A 25052-nucleotide genomic window follows, 5' to 3' on the forward strand; every position below is an offset into this window, starting at 1 on the left:
TATATGTTGAAGTCATCTCAAGTGTAAAAGCCCTATTAATGACTCATCTGGAAGGTTTTATGTGTTGAATATAGGGATGCACCTTTCATCCAGATGAACCAGATAGAGCTCTTTTAGGACAAAATTTTGACTTCAAGCTCTTACAAATAACATGACTCCTTTAATATTTCTTCTTTAAATAGTGTCTGAATGTACATACAAATGCTAATTTAGCTGCGCCTTAATGGTTTCATTTTCAAATGTTTTTCTTAAAGTCTTGTGCAAACCAAAACCAAACCTCTGCCTCCCACCAGCATCAGTCCCCTATTTCATCCCTGCTCGTGTGTTAGGCAGTGACTTTTTTCCATCTTACATGGTTTTAATTCAAGTGGAATGTCATCTCTATAAACTCTTTCACTGTGCATGATAATGAGGCAAACCCAGCTCTGCTGAAATGCATCACAGTCCAAAATCCAGCAGCAGCTCTTACTCACCGACAGCCACTCTTGCTCATGCGGGTGCCAAACCCTCAAGGAGTGCCACATGCGAGAGGACCCTGGCAGAGGCTCTGGGGCTGTGCCCAAGCTCAGGCCTGCATTTGCACTGGGAGATATTTCTGTCTGAGTCAGGGGAATAGTAACACCCACAGACTCAGCCCTAGGCTCTGGCAGATTTAGATCTCAGCAGATGCAGCTATGAATTCATTTAGCCTCATCGGTGGTTGAGGTGAAGACTTGGAGTCAGTGTCAGTGTGCTGCTCTCACTTGTCCTGCTGAGCCACCCCTGCTCCAGGGGGACTGACTTTCAGCAGAAGGATGTACGGGCGTGGTAACACCTTACCCTAAAGCTCTCATAGCCCTCAGCTGCCTGACTACACAAATATTTATATTTTCATTGTTCCTGGTTGGGATTGCCATCCTTGGAAATGTTTACGATCCTGACACTTCCTATTAAATGGTGGCAAAAGACAGTTAAGTGCATGTCCCTGTCCAGAGCAATGTACATGACAAAGGAATTTCAACTATTTAGGTGCAAGGCCAAGGTATTATTTGATTAAGGCACAGAGGTGGAGACAAACAGGTGGAGCATGAGAACAGACTGACCAGAGAGTAACACATGGACCAATGAGGTTCGCAGCAGAAGCCAGAGAAAATAAGTTTGAGAATGCTGGCTGAAAGAATATCAAATAGTTTTGACAAATAGAATATCAAATAAATTAAATATTTTGTGCTCATTTTGTAAATAAGATTGAATTCTATAAACAGCCTTAACAGAATCAAAATACAACCAGCCCAATTGTGAGATAGTCTTTCAGCTGAGGAAGCTAACATAACGGTTCTATTGCCATGATTCAGTGTTGGTACCTTATTTATAGCAAGCAAAACCAAGACAGAATTATATAGTTCATTACACTTTTGTGACAAGAAAACCCTTTTTGTCTTGCACATGTTACAGAGAACCTGTTTTAGATACACTTCAGAGACTAAAAATAAATACATTGGACCCATATAATAAATCCTCCAAACCATGTGCTTTTGAAACCCTAAGACCAAGTGAATGAGGATAGAGAGAGAAACCAGTACATTTAAAGTGGCTAAAAATTACTCAGATGTTCTTGCTAGCTCTAAAAATATTTCTGGAATGAAGTCTGGCATTGTGGGTAGCTCTATGCATAAAGGTAAGCCACATGTCCATAGGACCACCAAATAAGTGTGTTCTACAAATGTTATGACACATGACAGAAGAGGATATGTGCCTTCATACAATTCCCTCTGCATGAAACATGAACTATTTCACTACCTCATGCAAATTAACCCATTATATATATATATATATATATATATATATTTGCTTTTTATTATAAAACTAATATACCAAAAATATGACCTTATTTCTATTCCTTTCCTTAAATTATTAGACATGCAATGGTGAAAATGCACTTTTGCTTGAAGATTTTGAGAGAGTCCTGAGAAGTGAAATGTATAAACCTCATGCTTGTTCATCTGACATCATTGATATCTCTCTACTAACAAGAACTCCTGCCTCTAGAGGAAGCCCCCTTTCCTTCTTCCTGCTGTTTATGAAATGTTCTTGCCATTGATGCCATCCCATTCCTTATTTCTGCTGAGAAGATACTAGTGAAATAGTTGCTAAGTAGCTGTGACTGAAAACTCATGAGGTTTTCCAGGCTTATCTCAGGAAGGTAAGTGAATAATTAAAAACCAAATCCCTGTACCTCCTAGGCTGGGGGGAGTACACAATTATCAGCTCAGGGCTTAGGGGCAAATTGCAGGATGTAGCCTCAAAGCAGGAGATACCCATGTACTCTGCAAGTACGTGCACAGGAAGGCTCTCAGCAGTCTGCCTGATGATCTCTTCTGTTTTGCAGGACTGCATGTAGGAGTTGTGAGTCCTTGTTCCTTTTTGTTTGTTCTGTTTGGGCTGTGGGAAGCCTTCTAGCCATGGAATGTGTATACAATGTAGAGCTTACTTAAAAAACTTAAAGGACTAAGGTATGGAAGCTTTAGTCTCTGATGAAATGATTTAGTCAAAAACATAGTATGAGAAATAATATGCAGGGCATAATGCCTTGCTGAAAGCAGAGAGGTTTAGTAATGCTAGGACAATTGTAAAAGGAGGATTAATAGATGTCTTGATTGAAGCTTTTCAAGACAGACTCATTAGTAAGCAGACAGGCCAAGTGTCCCTTGGGCAGACAAGACCTATGCTGCTCTTGGGGAAAAATATAATGATGCCCACTTCTATTTCTAGATTTGCTGGTTGTGTATTAGACACTTGTTATGGAAGAAATGAGCATGGGTGGTTGTTTGAACTGCAGAAAGGTAAGAATTCACAGGGTTTTTCATTTGAAAGCTTCCATACAGAATCAGGGAAAGAGAAGGCTAATTTTGTTGATCAAGAAATAGAGTTCTCACTTTTTCCTCCCTTGGTGTTTATTGGGTGGAGGGTCCAAGGTTTGCCTGTTTGGTGAATCTGCTTGCAAACGTGTAGCTACAAGAGAGCCAGAAGTCACTAAGACATCAGTATCTTGTTAGGCTGGTTTCTGCCAGTTTGAAAAACCAGGCAGGTTTGGAGTGCTGCTACACCATACTCTCCTTGTCAACTGCATCAAGCTAATTTCAGCTAATTTCAAATGTGACATGAGCTGATTCTATTCTTACAGCCTGTTACTCTGACTGCAGGGGTCTTTAGTAACTCAGGAAAAGCACTTGATACACAACTCTGGAAGCTCATCAGCAAACAGCATTGACTGATGCAAACTTCCCTTCAGCACGGCTGTTTCTGGACCCTGGTGGGAAGAGAAGCTTGCTGGGCTGCAGCTCCCAACACAGAGCAGCCTCTTCTCTCCCAGTACTGGGGGCTAGCCCAGTGCTTATGCCATCAACCCCAAGCCTTCCCCACTTGCCTCTAATTTGCCAGCTGCAGCACTAGCCAGCATGGCACTGTAGAAAATGAGGGACACATGCAGTGCTCTGGATGCATGTACATGCACAGGGAGTCTCCATCTTGTCACATTAGTGCCATTCCACTTTACCTAAGTGCTGGGAAAGGTTGGCAAAACTTTCCCTTCTGGAACTTTTCCTTCTAACAGCAGGTTTTACCCTCCTCTCCATTCCCAGCTTTTAAGCACAGAAAGAGGAAGGCTGGGATGAGGGTAGTTAATCTCATGGCTGCGGCACAGGATCGGGTTCTGGGAGAGTAGATGTAATTTCTTAGCTCTACTGTAGTTTCCTGGGCAGTCTTGAGCATGTCAGTTCCCCATCTCTGGACTGGGAGCAGTACATTACAGTTTGTGAATACTCCTGCATTTTTCTGCAGTCTTTTTTCTTCTGAGTTACTTAAGCAGGAACTCAATGTAAGTGCAAGAGCATGACATGAGATAACCTGATGTGCTCAAAAGAACTCTGAAACATAATGTAATTAAAGGAAAAAATGAACTCGTTTGAAAATTCTCTTGGTTTTGGTTATTTTTCATTTCATGTTTTCTACATTTCAGTCCCCAAGTGAAAAGCAAGCATCTTGTCTAGATTTCTAGTTCCTCCCCCTGCTGTTCTTTTAAGTTTTATTTGAGCTGACTGCAACTGCTCCTAAAAAAGGCTCTTGTTTTAGGAATTGCTCCCTTTTGGAACAGCAAAGTCCAAATTTTGCAGATTGAGCAACCTGCTTGACCTGTTTTATCATGGACATCTGTTTCCAAGATGATTTCACATAGGAAAGAGAAGGCAAGAGGTAGATGAGACTTCCAGATTGTTCCAGGCTGTTACTGAGTCTTGTCAATTTTCCTTATTTTAGATATGATGGAGCAGTTTCCATGGGGTGCTGCTTGGAAACATGTATTATTTCCTCCAGTAACTATTGGGGAAAAATTATAATTGCCTATAGAAATCACAAAACAAGCTACTTTCAAAAGGAAAAGCTGAGTGAAATCCCCAGGCACTGGCCACATATTCAGGGACAGATGAGGGTAATTATATTGTTAAAGCATTTTATATTGTCTTGCAAATGTCCTGGGCAAAATATAGCAGTGTGGGACAATGGGTTCTTTGGGTTCTTCTTGTCTGGCAGTATGGTGTTTCATACATACTCCTGTATTTAGAGTTTTTCTTAAAGTAGTTTCAAGTTAACAGTCCCAATTTGTAAGTGTAGAAAATCAGCCCTGAATAAAATACCTGTCTGTCTCATAAAATGGATGCCAGCCAATTAGTACTTCTTGCAGGTTCAGCAAAATATTCTAAATAGCTTTCATTATTTTAGTGCAATTTCCTACTTCCAACTAGGTCTGGAAGTGACAGCTCCACTATAACGGTCAAATCTGTTGATAGTTTAAGATCAGAAGAGCTAGCTTGTTCTTATAAAATTTGAGTCCTTGTTTACTTTTGTGCATTTAAAAATACACATAATTGCTGGGAGAGAGTTCACAGCTACACTGGATTCACAGCAATTGGCCTCCTGAGAGTGAAAGGAAAAATTGGCTCAGGGGAAGGATCAGCCTGGAGGTAAGAGGAAAACAGGCTGTTTTTCATATTTCCTGTCTTTATATATATCTTTTAAAGCAAGATCACACATAAACCATTTGACAGGAAAAATCACAACTTGTGCTGCCCCTGGAAAAAGACACACAGCTTGGTTTGGTTTGGGAATGTTTGCTGTTCAGGTGGTCACATTAATGCCATTTTGTACAGTCTGGGTCTCCCCTCTGACTAGGCTTCCTCCCTGTGGGTGGTGGATTTTATGCCTACCAGGTTGTGCCAGTGGTGCCTCTCCTCTCTGTCAGCCAGTATTTCAACAGTGTCATAACTGTGCTCTCTCTGGCTTGCACAGGACTCCTTCAGTTCTTTCTTTGGTTTCTTCCTCAGGCAGTTCCTCTTCCAGCATCCCCCCAGAACAGGATTTTACTCACCTGACATTCAGGGGCTGAGCCGGTCTCTCATTTGCCATCGGGATGAGGTATTCCAAAAAGTCTGAGTTAAACTCCCCCAGATTGTTAGGGATTTGCAATTCAGTTGTGGATCCAGAGGCAGGTATGTCCTACACAAGTTCGGTGTCCTTCAGTCCTTGTACCTTCATGTCAGTTCTGCTTGAGAGTAAAGTGTGCCTCAGATTTTGTTTGCTCAGTTTCCAGAGTCACAGCAAACACAGTGTAAAGGAACAGCTTTCTCTTTACCCAGATAAGTTAGTACAAATATGCCCTGAACGTCCTTTGCACTGCTTGTGCCAAGGCTTAATGACAGGGGATTGTTAAACCTCCCGTATAAATCTTTAACAACTGGGCGAAACTTCGGTCCAAATCTGCAAACTCACGTGGAAACAGTAAATAGTATTTGCTTCCATTTTTCAGGCCCACTGGATGAGAAACTGCTCTTGCTTTACATTATTTACAGCCATTTGAGATGAAAAGACCTACATGTTTATGACTATTTTTAGATTGCCATTTTTTAATTTCATGTGTATTCACATACCTGGGCACTGGGGTGGATACAGCAGAGCCAGCCTGGTTTTATTTTAAGGCCTTTTGGATCAATCCAAATGCTTGTGATAATTTTCCCTCTTGAAATAATTTCTTATTACCAGGCTACTTGCTTGCTGTGATTTGAATGTCCCTCTTCTGGGGGCAACTTAGGCCTGGTGCTTCAAAGGATGACAAATATTAGTGATTGCTTAGATCAGTGCTATTCCTAGGAGAGATTTTTCCCCTCATCCTTGGATAATTCACTCTGTATTTTTAAGACTTCATTTGGATTGACACTTAGAAAAAGCATCACATAGCCTGCTGAATTTGATGCTAATCTTTCCCTTGGTTTTTATTTTCATTTTGAAGTTCACTGACCTTGCCAAGTGTCTTGTTTGTTTGCAAATATTTTAATCGGTCACAACATTACTCTTTTTAAAATGCAGCTGTATGCCCAGCCTACTCCATGGAAGATTTCACTGAGTTAAACTTGGGTTAATCTGAGCTCAGACATCATAGATTCATGGTCACCAGTGTCAATGTCCCTTTATACCAGCTGAAGGTTTGGCCTGGCATAGAGGGCTGCCAGCAATTACTCCTGTAATGATTAATCAAGGTTACCATCAGACCTGTGCACTCCTGGTCTGAGAGCTGGCAGGACTCAGGAATGAAGGATGCAGTGGAATTTGGGCTCCTCTCTGTTTCAAGAGTTGCCTAGGGTGAATCTAGCTAGACTTGTGCTTCAGACTTGCTTATCTGGGTGTCCAGGCACTGCAGAGTACACGAAGCAAGGAACTACAGTTTTATTGCATTTTCCAGTCATTAAATTCCTGCAGTGACTCCTCCTCAGTGTTTTTTGGAAAGCTAAATAAATCCTGCTTCTACAATCCTCTTTTTGTATTCAAACTTCACCACCGCCTCTCTTCCTTTGCTTCTCATAGATCATGCCATTCATTTTGTTAACGAAAATAAAGTGTATTTTCTTTTTTCTTCCAAATGGGCAAAGTAAATGGAGAAATGGTGTAATGTGTATAATAGGCAGGCTGTTTTTTGGGTGTTGTCTCACACAGGGTGAGGAAGCTTCCCTGTGACAAGCCTGTGACTCACCATGGAGTGCCAGAAGGCTTACAGGTCTGCTATGGAGTAATGCCCTTTGAGTTAAGGGAATATTTTTTTTATTTTGTCCTTTTTTTTTTTTTTCACAGGGTGAGGAAATAACTTGTATTTACTGTGAGAGAGGCATCAGCAGCAGGATTCTGTGCTTGGAAAATTCTGTGCTGTTGGAAATCAAAAGTAATATAAGTGGAGTCAGTGGAGTGTGAAGCAGTACAAACCCAAAAAGTACCAGCTCCTCATGCCTGTTGTACCTACAGTTGATAAGGATAGTGAGGTGCTCGTCTCAAATGTGCTCAGAGGCTCTTTTCCCTAGCTAGAACTGGCATTAAAGAAAACAGTGGATGTTTTCTCATCCAAGGGACCATATTTCCCAAAGAGCTCTGCCTTAGCATTTCCTTCTTACATTCATAATTATTATTACTTTGGCTTTTTCTTGTCTTTTTTTTTTTTCCTTCCTGGACAGAACAGACTTAGTCAAAGCCCAGGTCTGTAGGATTTATCTTCCCAGGTCTGTAGGATTTATCTTCTGCACCAAGGATACCATGTTACCCAATGCCTGGAAGACAGCACATAATGTTTTAACTTAAAATTTGCAGTACTGTGTAATTGCTGCTTCACATGATCTGACCCCACAGACCTCTTGACTTGAACTACAGCTGCCTGACAACAGCAGCTACACTGTACAGCACAGCAAAGCCACTGAATTACCTGAGCCAGCCTTGCCTTTCTAATGATGTTGGGAATCAATGGAATCAGGTTTGAGCATTTTGCAAGGGAAATATACATTGGCAATTTTTAATGGACTGCATGTCACTCACTAGATGTACCATTTCTTGTTTTCCTGGTAATTTCTTTTCACATATGCTCATGAGCATTAGCTTCTGAATTCTTTTCCTCAGCCTCCATTTGCAGCTATTGCCATATCTTTCCTAAGAGGTGACACCCAAAACTGAACACGGTCCTCCGAATTCAAATGCTCCATTGTTCAGGATTCTGTCATTATATTATCTTCTGCATTATTTTTATATCCTCTTATTAATGCACCCACACACCCCATTTGCATTTTTTAACCTTTTTAAAAACGTTTTCATTACAACAATCAGATATAAGGGCAATGAAGTAAGCATGGAACAATAGAAGTGAAGATTTTGATCTTCCTCAGACCTAAACCTGTTTTAAACTTCAGTGGTGACACTGATTTTGATTTACACTGAAAGGAAAGAGAAAGGATCAGGCTGTGCATGTCAACAGTGGGACATCCATTTTTGATAGTTACTAAGGAGCAGTTTTGTAAAATAGTTTCAGAACAACATGTTGTTTGGGAAAAGCACTTTTTCTTTTATCAGAAGGCTGGGGTTTTGCAAATAGAGGTTTGTGCTGTGGGCTGGAGGCTGAAGAGCAGTGCTGGAGCCTGGATGCTGGCAGTGGTGTTGGTGGCTGCAGGGAAGCAGTGTGGGGTGCCCGCTTGTTGATTGTGAGACTGTCCTGCACAGGCACTGAGATTGCCTAATTTTAACCTCATAGCAGGACTAAGCAGCACATCATTCATTTTAGGTGTAGATTTAGCCTTCCTAAGCTGTTAGGTTCTTCACAGCCATGTCTGATACTGACTAGTCCTGGGGAGTGGGCCAAAGGCAGGGAACCCCAGCTGACTGCAGGGGAATGTGTGGAATCTTACTTAGAGAGGATGAGCTGATAAGGGGAGGTGGGAGGTGGCCAGAGGCAGAGCTACTCTGCCATATGCATGCTGCCACCATTGCCACCACACCAAGCCACACTTGGGACTGCCACTCAGAAGAGATGGACAACCAGTTTTAAGCTGCAGCTGGGAAAGGTGATTTCTGTTTAACAAATGAGTATTTATGAGTTGTCTGGCTGCAGAAGCCAAGTGTGTGACTCAGAAAATCACCTGAATAACACTGTTGCTAGCCAGGGAGAAGAAAAAAGGGGAAGAAATCCATAAAGCAATCATTCATGTCTTGCTTTCAGGCAGACTGCACCTTAGCAGTCTCTTCAATGTCTTTTGTCCTCCATTAATTGCTGCCACTTTATTGACTCTGGATTTTCTCCAGGAGTCACTGTTAAAAGTTAGTATCTGGTGGATGTCAATGATATCTCTGGAGGGACTTTTCCTCACACTATTGTTTGATTCCAGGTAATGCAGTGAGACACAAATGCCTTCAGTCTTCTCTTTTGTGCCCCAATTAAGGCCGTGCTTTACCTGCCCAGTTAGGCAAGGTTCGTAAACACGGGGTGTGGTTTCACCATGCAGCTAATTAGATCCAATGACTAAGTGCTAGTCTGGGTCGTGTGTTTGCTCCTCCTGTCAGCAGCTTCATGCTCCTGCTCCAACTGCAGATTCTGCTGCTTGATGGACTCTTGCTGATGCAATCCAGGACAATGACCCAGCAGAAACAGTTCACTTTTTTTTTTCCCTGTGGATTAATTTTCTGCCAGTCTCATATCCTCTGATGGCTTGCCAAGGTAAGATGAGGATTCTTGCTGGCACAGGAAAGGATACAGGGTTGCTCAAGAGAAACAGAGTAATATAGAAGCATTACCTTAATTTGGTTGCTCAGCTGATTGGTTGCAAATCCACACCTTTGCATCTTCCTATTTGGCTTGCCCAGATCAACCACAACTGCCATGAAATGAGGAGACTTTTTGCATGACTAGCAAGATCTCTTCACAGGATTGTTATTCTCATTCTTTCAGATCACTTCAAAGACAAGAAGTGTTAATGGCAGCAATGGAAGCTCAATAGAGAATAGAGGAAAGCAAGGGATGCAGCAAGAAAAGGGATAGGAAATGGGATTACTGCTGTCATTTTTGACAGCAGTAGCACAATGTAGTTATGAAATTATTTGCTTGGGTGCTTGAAGCATCTGCAGGTGCTGCCTCTCAGCCAGCCAGGGCACAGCTGGGAGAAGGGATACTTGCATCTCTTTCTTCCTCAGGTGTGACATTAGGCTTGTACTCTTCTCCCTGTGCTTGGTTCCCCCCAGTAGCTCCTTGACTGCAGGAGCTGGGGTAGTTTGGCCTTGAAACACTTCCACAGAGGCTCTGGGAGCTGCCCCTGAATGCATCAGCATGAATGTATCATTCCTGCATTCCTGCCTGGCCACTCCTATTGTTAACCCATTTCTTATCCAGAAAGAACATGTTGATGGATTGGCGTGTGGAGACAGAATGTTAGATTATCACAGCACCATCACCTGTTGGTTATAACAATTTAATGGGTTCTTTAGGCAAACTTTCCCAGAGCTCAGTACTCTGAGGGAAAGCACTGGGAGTCCACATGCTGCAACCAGAGGAATTTTGCCTTCCTCAGCACCAGGGGAGTAGAGGACCAAGAAATAAGACAGCATGCTGAACTGTATAGAACCAACAGCTGTGCCACAGTGCAGCAACCCATGCAGGTAGAAACATGCTGCTTAATTACTATGGTAATGTAGAAGTCTTTCCCTATTGTTTGTCTGGCTCCCATGGAACCACCCCTTATATGCAAAACAGGTTTGCTATTTAAATGTAAGCTTGTGTTTATATGCCAGCTGATAGCTTTTTCTGGGGATCCAAGACAGCTGACATTGCTGCCAACATAAATAATTTTGCAGGTTGGAGATTGCTTGGTAAGAGTGTGGTGAGCCTCCCTTTTGTCTAATCCAATACGAGTGGTTTTTGGTTCTGTTGTTTTTTGCCTTTTGACCTGACTTCCAGAAGACACAGAGTAAAAAGGTATTTTTGCTTTTCCTTTTCGTTTTTAAATTTTCATAACTGTGGACATTGATAGGAACTAAAAAGGTTTTGTAGATTCAACTAGGAATGCAGTTTGTGTATTCCTCCACCAAATATATTTTAAGAAAAGTACTGCTGCTCCATGTAATTCCTCTCTCCTGCTAAGAAAACCTCCACTTTAAGGTGCAGGAGCTACTGCCAAGCTGAGCCACAACAGTTTGAAAGCAGACCCTGATTGATTGTTTAGGAAAGCATGTACTGGGGTGAAGGAAAATCCCCTTGTAAATGTGGTATGACATTTTTACCACAAGAGAAACTTTCTGTTTCTAGTGTGGTTAAAAAGTTTAGTTCAATTAGCTGCTGGATTAAAGTAATTCCAGTTTTGTGTCTTTTTCAGTTTTGAATTCTGAATGTTAAGGTTTGTTTTAAGGTTTATTATTTGATGGTTTTTACTGATAACATCTTTCTGACTTTGCATTGAGGGTAATTTAGTAGACTAAATAAATGTGTGTTGCTTGGCTTGTTAAGAAATTCCATAGCCTAGATTTACTGTAGGGTCTGGTCTAAGGGCATAAGCCGGCTGGAGATGGAGTGCTCTGATGCTGGGCTTTGGCAGAAACAGGCACAGCTGTGCTGCTTAGGAGGGAGGAAAGCTTCCACACAGGAGTGTGCTGTGCAGCAATTATTCTAGAAACAACTGGGGCTTCTATTTCTTAACCCTATACAACTGGATTTGGAATGTGACTACTTCTGGGACCCCTCTCTGTAATATCCCAAGGGAAATGTCTGATTTCTCTTCAAATGAGACAAGGAGTGTGTTTTGGCATAATGCTTCATTGACTTTATATATTTGGAAGGCACTGGCCAGGTCTGATGCTGAGTAGAAAATGAGCAGTCCTGGGTTCTTGTGCTTGCCTTGAAAAGCAGAATTTTAGTTGAGTTTTGTATTCAACTCTGTCTGGGTTTTTTGATTATATTTTTTCCCCAGAATCTCCCTTAATGAGTTGGATAATTCTTTTGGGACCTATCTGAAATCATTCAAGAGCAAGCTACCTGCTCCACAGAGTGTAGAGCTCTCTGACAGGGACCAAGGGACCGAGTTAAGCATTTTACCTTATTTTTTGTTGGTTTGTTTTAAAGACATGATGTCATTTCAGCTTGATTCTGATCATGTTTAGAACAGGTTTTTACAGAAGCTGAGGCCAGTGGAAATGTTATGCTTTTTACTCACTTTTCTTGGAGAGGATTAAAGCAAATAAACATGCAATGGCTCATCCTGCTCCAAGTCTGTGTGAGCTGCCTTGAAGGACAAAAGTGGAAGGATCAAGTACCCTCTCCTGGTGTCTACCAGCACCTCTCCTTTCTGCCACTTGGACTCTTTCCAGGGACTTAATCCATCATAGATTCACTTGTTGACAACTGTTATTTCTTTTGACTCTTCTGGAAACAGTCTTTGCTTTGGAAATCATTACAGCTCTGTAACTTGCAAATGATGAGTAATGGCTTCCTCCAGTTTAACTCCCTCTCCTCTTACTGTTTGCAGTGGGCTCATCTTTCCCTGTCTGCCCAGTCCTGCCCAGAGGTGAAGTATGGGATCTCAGTGCAGCTTCACTCATGCCTTGGAAAGGAATTGCAGGTAAACATCAGCCTCCTTGAACACGACACTTTGCAAGGGTAAGTGTGGAAAATAAATTAAAGACCCCAATAAAAACCAGAATGCAGTAGGGGATATTGGCTTAATGGGTACATGATAAATTTCCCTTTTCCTCACTAGCATCTCTGTCATCCAGAAAGAAGTGACCAGATATGTTATTTTCTCTTAAGAAAAAAAATTACTACATCCAGTTCCCCTTTCTTATTCCCATAGTTCAGGAAAGTACAGCTAACTCTGTCTCCAAGGTTGTTGAGTTGAAACTGGTCTGAGCAATTTTTGTGTTCATGTGTACAGCTCTCCAGTCTCCTGCTTCTGTTTCAGGCCTTTGTATTCTAGTTTAGCTCTTAGTATTTTAAGATACTGCTGTGATATTTGTCTTGCCCATGTCCTTGGGGTGTGCTTGTTGCAACACTGTTTTCTTCCTTGCTGGCCAGCCAGTGCTATTTCAGTGAGGTTTAGGAACCAAGTAGCATCATGGACACACACACATGCCCTGGAAATGTAGCTTTGGAAGGACTAGCATGTGTGATTTGAATTCCAGCAGTCCTGGAATATGAGCACTGGAACACTGTTTGTATGGCTGTCCAGTCAATGATTTGCCAATTTTGCTTCTTTTATAGTCAGAAGGATCTAGTTGGTGGGCATGCCTTTGGATACAGGTTGGGGTCAAAAGAAAAATCGATTCCTTTCAGTTGGCTGGACAAGTAACTAAAGCAGCACTATTTTACTTTCTTTTAATATATATATTATGAATTTAAAACTTATTTAAAGATGCTTCATTTTTGATTCTGTGTGAAACTCACACTGTTATGACTCAATCTCTGCATGAGAATCCGCAAGGGAGAACATAGAAAAAGCTGAATACTGACTTTGTGTGTTTAAAAAAGGATAGAAAAGTTTCTCTGCAGATGGATGCATAGCCTGTATATATATGCATACTGCCATAATACCCACACTGTGTGTAGGGAGTGTATGTACAAGTGTATATACACACACACTCACACGTATCTCTATTTAGTCTCTGGATAGATGGAAATGTCACTTGATTCCAGTATTTTCCTTGATTATAGTTGCTGTGTCCAGGAACCTCAGGCTTGTTTCTATGGCAGCTATTCCCAGTTCAGCTATTTCCTCAATCCCCATTTGGCAGTAAGTGGAAGATGTTGTGACACTCACAGTGAGCATGTCACAGGGGGGCTGAGAGTGTGGGCAGAGCTGTGTGCAGGTGACAGGCTCAGACAGGAGGGACTCATGTGCAGCAGGCTGCAGCATGGCCTCCCGTGGCAGCAGTCTCTTGGCTTTCCATCAAGGGATTCACAGACCAGCCCAGATCTCTCTGTCTCTCTCTCTTTTTCTTCTTCTTATTTTTTTTTCCCTTTCTTTTCCTTCCCTGTTGCCCTGCTCTGAAGCAGGACTGCAAGATCAGGTTGGCATTATGAGCAGGAACACTAGGGAACCTGTGCTGCACTAGACAGGCTGACTAATCTCCCTTTAAATAATCTCCCTTTAAATAGTCTGGAAGCACACTGGTGAGTTTCTCTTTCAGGAGCCATAAATAGCCAGATCCATGCTGGTAAGTAGCAAACAACACAGTTATTTGTTCTAGGAAGGTCTTCCTATTTCCTTCATGTTATTGCATGGATAGCTGTGATCCAGTTCTGGTAACAGTCTGTATGGTAGCAGTGCTGCTGCCTTTCCTCACGCTGCTTTATCTTCTGTGACAGTGAGGAGGGAGCAGCTGCTCCTGGGAGATTGACTTCCCTTTCCAGTGCCTTTGGATCAGAATGGCAGTGGTGCTGGGGCTTGCTGTTGACTGTACAGCTGGTTTAGCTGGAGCAGTGCAGTTCAGACCCTTCTGAGAAGTCCTGTGAGTTCAAAAATCTGACTGATATTTTAGCACCTGGAAGGTGGAAGGAAGGAATATTTGAAAACTCGCTGCGTAGCTATGGATCTGGATAGAGTGGAATATATGGTCCTGTGAGGTAGCTCATCTTGTGCTTCAGACTTGTCTGGAGGATAAACTCAGTTTATTTGTTTTCCTAACTCATAAATAAACACTGAAAAAAAAAAAGTCCAAGTCTATGTTAGTTAGACTGCCTAATATAATCTTCTAAAAGATGGAAGAGTGTAAACTATTCCTCAGGTAGGTACAAGCACTCTGAAGCTGCCTCCATATCTGGTCCTGAATTATCAAGGCAGCCTTCAAGAACATCAGGAGCTCATCGATGTCCAGTAGTTGTTACAGCACTTTCCAAGATTTAGGTAAATAGGAGAATCCTCCACGAAAAGGGCAGCAAGTCTTGCCTCAGTGAGGTAGGAGGCATTTGAATTTCTTACTCATAGTGTATTGTCATCTTCCTGCCATCCTACCCACTCAATGCGTCAGAGATCTAAGGCTTGATTTTTTAATATTTATTTTTCTTTTTTTTCTTCTCCACCTTCTCTGCTGAGCAGGGAATATCCAAGCCTTCAGTTTCTGGTACATCATGTGAGAATTTTTTTTTCCTTTCATGTTTTTCTCTTTCTTTCTTTCTTATTTTTTCTCCATTTGCTAAGACACAATTCCCTTAATCTACTGGCTTTTGTACTGGGGTGAGTTGGCTCACTGGCGCAAGAGGACAGAGGGCCAAGTAGGTCTGAGGAGAGGAAGAGAGGATATGTGGGGGCATAGCACAGACCAGTTACACAGAGGCAGCTTCCTTAAATTGTCCCTCATGCTTGGTTTCCTTCATAACATTGCTATTAAATCATTGTAAAGAGGACAAGGTTTCTGCCTGGTCACATCCCAAGTGATGTGACACCATTCAGACTGCTTTTTGATCTTATGGAAGGAGGGGTGTTCTTTTCCTTTCCTTATTCATGCTCAGTGCTTGCCATCCTCAAAATGGGACATACCTGGGGCCAGGGATTGCCTCAGTGTGTAATTTATATGGGATTTTAAGCTCATATTGGACAAAGCAGAAGTTCTGTGCCAAGTTTTGGATACATCCTCAACAGAGAAATTAATGGTCTTCTGAGGGTAACTACTACAATGTCTTATTATCAACAGTCTACTGAATTAGAGTAAACAAAACAAACAAACAAAAAAATCCCAGCTTGTGCATTTAATTAAAAAGACAAAACAAAGCACAGCTTTTTAATTAAGTGTATTTGGTGTACTTACCTTGCGACACTCCAGTCAGACCAACCAGGCTGTTCCCAGGGTAAGTTTGGCCTGAGTTCCAGCTACTGTGCTATGCACAGGTTCTCTTTGGAAAAGCAGAAGGAAAATACAAAGCTGAAACTATGCTTCAATGCCTGACAGGTCCCACTGAGCAGAGAGAGCAAGAAGCAGTGGAATCTGCCCCATGACACTTTGCTGAATCAAAATGCAGTGTGCTTTGTCTCTTCCCCCTAGCACGATGGCTGCGTTCCCTGTCCTGCAGCAAGAAGCGTTATTCCGGAACGGTACCTGGAGCTATCGAATTCCAGCCCTGCTCTACCTGCCACGCTTCAGCATCATCCTGGCCTTTGCTGAGGAGCGAGAGGACCTGGTGGATGAACATGCCAAGCTGATAGTCATGCGCAGGGGCGTGTACGACCCAGCCACGCAGCACGTTCAGGTACCAGTGCAGGGAGAAGCGGGGGACACTGCCCCCTGCTCTGCCCACCTGCTCCCACTGAGTGGAATGTAGGGACAGGGCAGCTTCTCCTCCCCAGGTACAGGAGACAAATCTGCCTATAAATAATGCATGTCTGGTTATCACTGCTGGGATTCAACCCTGTGGGCAGCTGTTGGGGGGACTAAAATGGAGTAGATATTCTAGGGGTGGCTTTAACCCGTCATTGCACAGCTGGGGATGCAGATACAGAGATGGGACAAAAGTTCTGTTGTAGCAGGAAAAATGCGGTGGAGAGGCAGAAATGCCTCAGGGAAGAGGAAGAAATGCCACAACGATGGGGAGGAGTAAATTAGCAATCAGTGACTATTCTTTTTTTTAAATTTTTTTTTTAATTCATCATTTTAGGACTGATTTCTGGTTTAAAAAACAATTGAGACTAGTTAGTCTCTCCATGCAAAAAAAGTGTCTGGTTTGCTGGTGCCAGTGAATTAGCTACCTTATTAACCTACCAGTTATTATTAACAGTTATGCTGCCGGCTGGCTGGGGGTGGTGGAAACTCTATTTATAATAATTTTTTTGCATATGCAAAGGCATGAATTTCTTGGGGGAAAAAAAAGTAATTATATTTTTTTATTCCAAACCTTCGTTGGTTGTCTTAGATTATAGGCTCTTAAGAGCTGGAGTCTGCCTAGCAGAAGCAGCCTCTGAGCCCACCTGCAGTGTCATACCATTCAGGTAACATCTTGTGTAAGTCCCTGTAATTCAGTTAGTGGGGTTCAGTTGGTCATAAACTTAGTAATTTGTGTTCACATGAATTTTTTAAAATGGAAGTACTAAGTTTTCAATAAAAGTTAATATTAGTTGGATAGAAACAGATAAGATATGAACAAAAAGGCTAATCAGCAAATCAGGGCAGAAAAGTTAATTAATAGAATCTTACTGAAAACTATTGCTTTGCTTACCAAGCCAATAACATGATGTAGCCATAGTTTTCTAATTGCAATGCTAGTGTTAGAAACATGATTGCGTTATGTGCTATTCATTTGAAGAAAACAGGGCTTGCTGGGTAGTTATACCAGCTCTATGACCTATTTTCTGAGTCAGACAGCTCAGGGTCCAAATCTCCACAACAGAGTCATGTAATCAGCCCTTGCAAGGTGCTTCAGTGTAGGCTGGGTTGCCCATTCACATACATTCACATCAAAGTGGAGGAACAGGAGCCTGAATGAGAAGGGATTTGTCATCATCCAGGATGCTTAAAAAGGGCTTGGGTTTCTCTGTGACTTCCTAAAAACCATGGACACAGCACAGTGTCTGTACTAGCTCACTTTGACCACTGGGCATGTCTGTGTACCATATATATATATATATATATTTGTGAGGATTTCTGAAAATTCAGCCACTGTAGCTTTTTAAAGGATGTCATCAGCCACCAGCCGCATTGAGATATGGAACTATCAGTTCCTCAGGGAGTAGTAATTGAAAAGGACATAACCCACATGCTTGGTGAAGTGTACATGCTTTGTGTCATCACAATAATTTTCACTTTCCTTTGGTGATGCCAGATTATCGTTTTCCCATTTCTTGCTCTATCCATTATCCTGCTTCTGTTCTTCCCATACTCTTCTGTAGCTTTTATCCAGACATCCTTGCACTATAATGTGGGTCTCTTTGTAACAGTGTGTTCCATTCTTGTCTCCCTTCACACGGACTGTGGCAGTGGAAAAGGATGGAGACCCTTGTCAGTGCAAAGCTTGAAGGCCACCGATCTATGAACCCCTGCCCGGTATATGATGAAGTCTCGGGAAAACTCATCTTGTTCTTCATAGCTGTCCCAGGAAAGATCTCTGAGCAGCATCAGCTGAGGACAAAGATCAATCTGGTACGTCTCTGCTATGTCACTAGCATGGACCAAGGGCGCACCTGGAGCGCTGCCCAGGATGTCACCGACAGGACCATTAGGAATGAGTACAAGAACTGGGCCACCTTTGCGGTGGGGCCAGGTCATGGATTGCAGTTGCTCGATGAGGCCCGGAGCCTTGTGATTCCTGCCTATGCCTATCGTATCTTGGACCCCAAGCAACACCCCACCCCTCATGCCTTCTGCTTCATCAGCTCTGACCATGGGGCAACATGGCAGAAGGGGAACTTTGTGGGGGAGGAGAGCGCAGTGGAGTGCCAGGTAGCAGAGGTGCATACCTGTGGCAGAAAGGTCCTTTACTGCAATGCAAGGAGCAACAGGGGAGCCAGGATCCAGGCTGTCAGCTACAACCACGGGCTGGACTTTGAGGGAGGCCAGCGGGTTGAAATGCTACTAGAACCTCCCTCAGGATGCCATGGGAGTGTTACTGCCTTTCCACCTCCCCCAGATGCCAGATGTCAAGATAGTTGGTTACTCTATGCTCATCCTACAGACCCAAGGGGTCGAAAAGATTTAGGAATTTACCTCAACAAAAGCCCTTTAAATCCAGCACACTGGACAAAACCCAGCATACTCTTCAAGGGCCTGTGTGCTTATTCAGATCTGCAGTACATGGGAGTTGGGCCTGATGGCTCACCTTTGTTCTCCTGCCTCTTTGAATATGGGACCCACAGACAATGTGAAGAGATGATTTTTGTCATGTTCACTCTGAAGCAAGCCTTTCCCTCAGAACACTGAGTCTCAAGCCTTTCCATCAGCATCCCTCTGAAAACCATCTTTGCTGATGCTTTTTACTGTCATTTGTCATCCCTCAGCAAAAGGGTTTTTTTACTCCTGCTGCACACATAGTTTGGTGTTGGCTTGTTCTGTCTGTGGATTGTGAAGTCCATTAAACATACCACAACTTAAGACATTTGGTTTTGTTTTTTGTTGCCTGTTCTCCCTTTTTGCCTTTCTCTTTGGCTGCTTTTTTAGGCATCACATGCCCAAAACAAGTGTGACCTTTGTATAGGGCTTCTCACCTTGAGGTCTCTGATAGACTTCATCAGGGACACGTGTGCTGACAGTGCAGGGACTGCAAGGGAACAAATGGCAGCCGGGTTGTGCTGAGTGGTATTTAGTAAGTTGTGGAGAAACTTCTAGAGAGGGCACTAGGCTTACTACCCTATATCTGCTGTCTTCTTCTTCAGGAAGCTGCTTTGGCTCTGGTAAGGAGCACTGTTTCTTGCAGCCAGTGTAGGAATGCAAGCACCTGTAATTTCCAGGGTTTTCTGTCTCCTTATTTCAGCAAGGCCATGTGATGCCTTGCTCTTGGGATATTCCATGCCAACTTCTTCAGTGTTTTTGGGGCTGCCTTGTTGAGTTCCCAGGCACCCCAGAGGCTTCTGCCTAACTTAACCTTCTCCTTACTTCCCATGCTGTGTTTTCTTGCTTACTCTCCCTTTTGCTTACACTGCATTGAGAAGGTGCAGTTTCCCATGTGTAAGAAAACCACAGCCTTGTGTGCTATGGCTGCTCCCTGTCCCTGAGCAGTCTTACTAGGAGTCAATGAGGACACCAGGACCCTTCTACGCTGGGGGACAGAGCAAGTGGCAAAAATGGCATTTTGCCTACATGGAAACTGCAGGATCAGGACAGGTCTGCAGAGGGAGCTCCCAATTTAGAGTCAGGAGGGGAAGTGTTTGCTGGTCTATCTAACACAACTGCCAAGCTATGATCCACATAGCAACTACTCTTATTGTTGACAACACCATGTCTTGTTATTACAGAGTATTATTGGCCTATGAGGCACTATGTCAAACAAATAACATTGCCCCACTTTCAGCAAAAAAGCACCAGTGCCAGAGGAAGGAGAACTGACCAAGGCCAGAGTAACATAAAACACTCCAGCTGGAAGGCTTTCCAATGTAGACAGATTTTCAACAGATTCCTGAATGAAACAGCTCTAGTTTTTGTGAGAGAGACACTATTCTACTACTGTACAGTGTGTTTTGAAAAGAGGCATTATACAATGACTAGACAAGAGACTGACCAGAAACAAATGGCTACCACGTGAGACACATCAGAGCAGATGGAGCTAGGAAAGTGTTGCCCATGCCTCTGGACAAAATTCTGCATATGAACCAGTCTGTGCTTGTTTCCTGTGTGTTGTATCCTGCATATGTGCACACGTTCAGTGACTGCAAGGAAAATATGTTTGTTCACCCTCTTGGTGAAGAAAACTTTCAGAGATCTCTCAGAACACATCCCCTTTGGTGAACACTACCAAGTCCCATAGGATCCTTTGCAGTGTCACTGCTCAGGTCTGTGAGTCTCTGCTTGCACAGTGCTCCTACCCTTGCCTTTTACTACTGACAGCTTTCATGGGTGTTGGGAAAAAAGGCCCTGACTTTCCTCACTATGGAGATTTGTTTCAGGGCACCTGGATGCTGCAGACCAAGGGAGTGAAGGGATCTCATGACCTTCACAGATACACTGGTAACTTGTCAAGCTTTTCCCAAGCAGCAGGTCAGTAACATGCTGGGCTGGAGTAGCAGAGTGGCTCGGTAGTCAGTACTTTTTGGGTATTACTCCTAATGATCTTTAGATGTAGGCCAGAATCTAAATAACCTTTGTGGCCAACATCCTATCACTGATGCCTAGTTAGGGAATGGTATATTTAGATTTCTGCAAAGCTCACTGCTGCCCTATAGACTTAACCTCCTCATCAGGTACTATGGAATACTTTAGTTTTGTGACATGGAAATGCATACTTAAGTTTCTACCTGGCCAAGCCTGGCAGTTCCCATGCTGATGCAGTGCACAGGCTGAATATAAGTGGGGAGGAGGGGTTGGGTGACCACTGTACATCTTGAATGATGCCACAGACTATTTATTTACTGGTTCTGGAGAGGCTGGTACAGTACTACCTGGACATCTATAGAAAAACCAGTTCAGATAAAGTGTCTATTATAGTGTCTTGGAGATAAGATGATATTCCAAGCTAACAAGCCATTAGGGATCACAGAGCTGTTTATATTAGGGGATTGGGATTTACCTTTTGAGCTGCTGAAGCTGTGCTGTGCTTTCTTTTAGGACCAAGAGATACTCACAGAAACCAGCCTGCACATTCAATTGTCACAGTCATCCTCTGTACTTGGATCCCTTCCCCTTGTTTTTGTCTCCAAGTCAAGGACTAGTGTGTGCCTGGACACAGGATTTGAAGGAAGTAGCAGCAGATTGCTAAAAATTTATGTTGGTGGTGGGGTGGATAGGCGCTAAGGATGCAGTTGATTAGTCTCAGATGTCTAACGAGGGCTTGTATTTGTTACCTGGTGTTAGTTTGCAGAAGATCAGGAGAAGCTCTCCAAACAGTTTCATTTTATCAAAATCAATGCTGTGAGCAGCTCTGTCCACTCTGCATCCAGATACATGTCTGTTGCATGGAGAGCACTGTGAGGTCAAGCAGTGGTTGACATTCAGAGCTGTTCTGCTTCCTGTTGCAGCTGTGCTCCAGAGAAGCTTCTGGAGGTACCAGAAATCCCAAGGATTTGGTGCAGCTGAGGTTAGCAGTGCACTGTGGCCAGGCAGGGCTGTCAGAGCAGCTGCATGGTGCCTTTGCCATATGCAGACTCTCATTTTGGTTGGGAGAATAGAGTTTGTAACCACTCTGTAGCTTACAGCTAGTGGCAGAGCCACTTCGTGGCATTCTGTGTCTGACTCCATTCAGGCCCTCGAATCCATAGGAGTTTGCCTGCTAAGGGCCTGTGTGGATGGTGGTGGAGCTGAAGGCCCGGTTCCGCTGAGCTAATTTTCATGTGCAGACAGTACTTGCTCAGCATGGACAGGAAGCCCTGCACGGTGCAGTTCTGCTCATCTAGCAGGGCCCTGCTCTGGCCACACAGCTTTGGGCTGCTGCTGCCCACAGTTTCATCTTACTGCAGAGGTTTAGCTGGACACTGCAGACCAAGCCTCTACACAGCTGAAAACAACAAGAAGGCTGCTGGGTTATGCTGGTTCGCTGTCCTTTCACACACCCACACATTTGCACTGACAGTCTGTTCTCTCCTGCCTTGCTGTCCATGCAGTGTACAGCACTTCATGCATGGCCCAGGTACTGTGGTTCCAGCACTTCTCCTGGGTCTTGGAACCAACGGTTGCATAGGGCTAGCAGGGTTTTCACCTTTCCTCTGCCCCTGGACTTCGATTCCCAGCTCAGCTGCTGCTTTCAGGTATAGCTCAAACGTGGATGTGCAGAGAGCAGAGTGGTTGGAGGTACAGGATAGACAACCAAAATTGTCATGCAGGCAGTGCCCCTGTAGGAATGTTCTGGCATTGCTGCAAATACGTCTTGGAGATGCAGCACTAAGCATGCCACACAGCATAGCTGAGGGACAGATGTACATACAAAGAAAAGGGAAGTGAAAGCTCCAGTTCTCCCCTCTCTGACGCAGGTTGCAGACACAGCTTTGCTCTATCCCACCTTTGGGGATTTAGAGTAGGAAAGATCTTTGAATCCATCTCACAGTAGCTGACAGGGAGCTTTGGTCAAAAATCCCTAGCACAAATCAGTCTTTCCGTCTGCTTCTATGCATGGAGACATGCAGTAGCTATTTTATTTTTTCAATTCTTTGAAGTTCCCTCCTCACACCTAGTTAGATAGGACTAGTCAAGGCAGGAATGGGGCAGTCAGTGCTATGTATCCTAATGCACAGTGTGTTTCTGATCAGAGATTTATTTATTCCCCATGGAGACCTGTAGTGGGTAGGACAGAGAGACAGGAAAAAGATGAAAACTCAAAGGATCTGGCAGGAGATCGTAAATTGGACGGCAGGCCACCAAAGCCTGGGGGACTGAATCTGTGAGGGAGCAGAAGAGATCACCAGCTGGGAATTTTGGACACAAAGCAGGAGGGAAAGGCAGGGAACGTGGGCTTGCTAGTCACTTCAGCAGCAGCATGAAGAGGGAGAGTGGGGGCTGCAGGGATATGTCACACTCACTCTCTGAGCTGTTTGAGTTGAGGAAGTTGTCCGTGGCTGAGTTTCCTTTCCCTCTCTGTGCTATTGAAACAGGAAGCTGGTGCGCCGAAGCTGGCTGATCGTTACACACAGACACACAGGCAGCTCTGGCAGCTCCTGTGCTGGCATTCAGGTTTCCTCCAGCTCCAGCAATGGATCAGTGCTGGTACCACGGCAACATCACTCGCTCCAGAGCTGAAGACCTGCTCTCCAAAGTAGGCAAGGACGGCAGCTTCCTTGTGCGGGCCAGTGAGTCAATTGCTTCAGCATATGCACTCTGCGTGCTGTAAGTACAGCGTTCACCGCGCCCTCGCCCACACTGCTATCCCTGCTGGGCAGGGGTCACTCCTGCCTCCTCCCCTGCACACAGGCAAACAGGTGCTCTACTCACTGGGAACGTGCAGCTTTCCTCAGAGCACCGCTGGTTTCACCAGACTGGGCCATGGGGTGGGGAAGGGTTAGGAGCCAGGCTGAATAAACCCATGGTTTATGTACTTCTGTACTGCTCACGCTGCTCTTGCCCCTGATTCAAAAGGAGAGAATGGTCAAAGGCACTGCTGCTGTGCTTTGAGAGAAAATAACCTCTTGAAATTCTGGAGTGTCTTAACAACTTGGGTCAAATATTTATCTTTAGTGACCCCAGTCCGGAGCTTGGGACCTCCCAGGCACTTTTCTTGCTCTGGTTCAGTGTATGTTTGAGCTCCCTGCTTGTACTGTGTTGCATTCAGCAAAAGGCTTGAAATAGTTCCTGGAGCTGTGCATAGTACACCTGGCAGAGCAGTGATTCCACCTGCATCATTAATGTGGCTCATGGGGTAAATGTTTCATGTGGGGAATAGGGAGAGAAGTGCTGGCAGCCCTAATCCCCTCATTCTGGGTTAGGTCAGGAACCAGAGAGCAAGGCCTCCTGCCCTGGGTTTGTGAGAGGCAGTTTTTTTTTCCTGGAGGCAGGAGAGAAGGAGTGAGAGGAGACTGAAGTCAATAGGTAAAATCTGAGACATTTAACTTTGTCTTACAGAGAGATCAGACAGTTGCTCCTTGCTTAGGAGAGATCAGGAGAGCCCTAGTGGGACCCTATCAGATCCTCTTTGCTGCCATTTTGCAGCCGATTGATGAAACTAATTTAATCTTTACCCCACATTACATTACAAAGATTGCAAGCAGGTTTCTCATTTTCTGTCTGAAAGTACATTTCTTGTAGTGATGAAGGTGGTGCTGCTGTTTATAACTCTGAGCTAACTGCTTGTCTCTGAGGTCAGATTCTGCTGACAGCACTGTCGGCTGCTGAGTGCCATGGGGCTGGGTAACTGCCCCGTGGGTGTAGGTGTTGGACTGCCAGGGAGTGGTGGCTGGGGAGTGGGTGTCTTCACAAGGCACAGAGAGCCTCATTGCCTGCCTGATAAGGTGCTTGAAACAACACAGCAAAGAGTTTTGTCTTTCTGGAGGGAGCAGAGAAAGAGGGGCAGCTGCAGATGAACAGCCAGTACTAGCAGGAAGGAGGAGAGAAAATCCTGTAACAGGAGCTGAGGGCCTAAGTGGTCAGTCAGGGAACAATTTACTAGAACAGACTGTTGCTTCATGGAGTGATTTTAGTGTTACCCCATTGATTTGACTTGTAACCAGTATGTACACAAAATATTTTCACCAAGGGATGGTGGGGATTATAGAAAGGGAAGGTGCTGCAGAAAGGCCTACTAACATGCATTTGCATAAGTTTTTCCATTGTAAATGTTTATGCAGGCAGCTTTGAAAGCCTTTTGTGACTTGAGAGACATGGGATCAGGAAACAGAAACAATATAATGACCATGATTTTCTGTACTGGGAGCCAAAGGTTGCATTCTTAAATCCATTCTGAGGTAGCTAATATGAATGGCTTGATTAAAGAATTGGGGAGCACCCAGCCTTGCCAGCCAAGAGCGGCTGGATCAGAGGTGCAAAGGGCTGGCATTAATTACAGCTTGGGAAACATCACACAGACTGCTGTCAAACGATCTGACATAAGCTTTCAGCTTATGCTGGCTTGCAGTTAGTTTGTGGAGAGGTGGTGAATAAATCTTTCCCTCTGAATGTCATCT

General features: G+C 43.8%; 3 protein-coding genes across 12 annotated transcripts in view; 2 read left to right on the forward strand and 1 right to left on the reverse strand.

Annotated features, from left to right (window-relative positions):
- The window catches only part of NGEF (neuronal guanine nucleotide exchange factor), a 47740-nt gene extending 42050 nt beyond the window's left edge, over positions 1-5690 (reverse strand). Inside the window, exon 1 of the mRNA XM_063166739.1 lies at positions 5402-5690. The gene's annotated coding sequence lies outside the window, so the exon portion shown is untranslated. The remainder of the gene's footprint in view (positions 1-5401) is intronic.
- NEU2 (neuraminidase 2) overlaps positions 1-18888 on the forward strand; it is a 37569-nt gene extending 18681 nt beyond the window's left edge. For 3 of the 10 annotated variants that reach the window (XM_063166740.1, XM_063166742.1, XM_063166743.1), the window contains 3 exons: positions 12345-12437; positions 15853-16057; positions 17779-18888. In XM_063166740.1, the coding sequence (XP_063022810.1) occupies positions 12391-12437; positions 15853-16057; positions 17779-18717 (1191 nt within the window). In that variant the 5' untranslated portion in view covers positions 12345-12390 and the 3' untranslated portion in view covers positions 18718-18888. Of the gene's footprint in view, positions 1-9407; positions 9551-10612; positions 10802-12344; positions 12476-15852; positions 16058-17778 lie in introns of those variants that run through there. The other 7 variants (XM_063166745.1, XM_063166749.1, XM_063166746.1 and 4 more) reach the window with 7 other exon arrangements.
- INPP5D (inositol polyphosphate-5-phosphatase D) overlaps positions 15948-25052 on the forward strand; it is a 56889-nt gene continuing 47784 nt past the window's right edge. The window contains exons 1-2 of the mRNA XM_063166738.1: positions 15948-16057; positions 23031-23262. Of these exons, the coding sequence (XP_063022808.1) occupies positions 23129-23262 (134 nt within the window). The 5' untranslated portion in view covers positions 15948-16057; positions 23031-23128. The remainder of the gene's footprint in view (positions 16058-23030; positions 23263-25052) is intronic.

The sequence above is a fragment of the Melospiza melodia genome, chromosome 12 (assembly GCF_035770615.1).
Source record: "Melospiza melodia melodia isolate bMelMel2 chromosome 12, bMelMel2.pri, whole genome shotgun sequence".
Lineage (NCBI taxonomy): Eukaryota > Metazoa > Chordata > Aves > Passeriformes > Passerellidae > Melospiza > Melospiza melodia.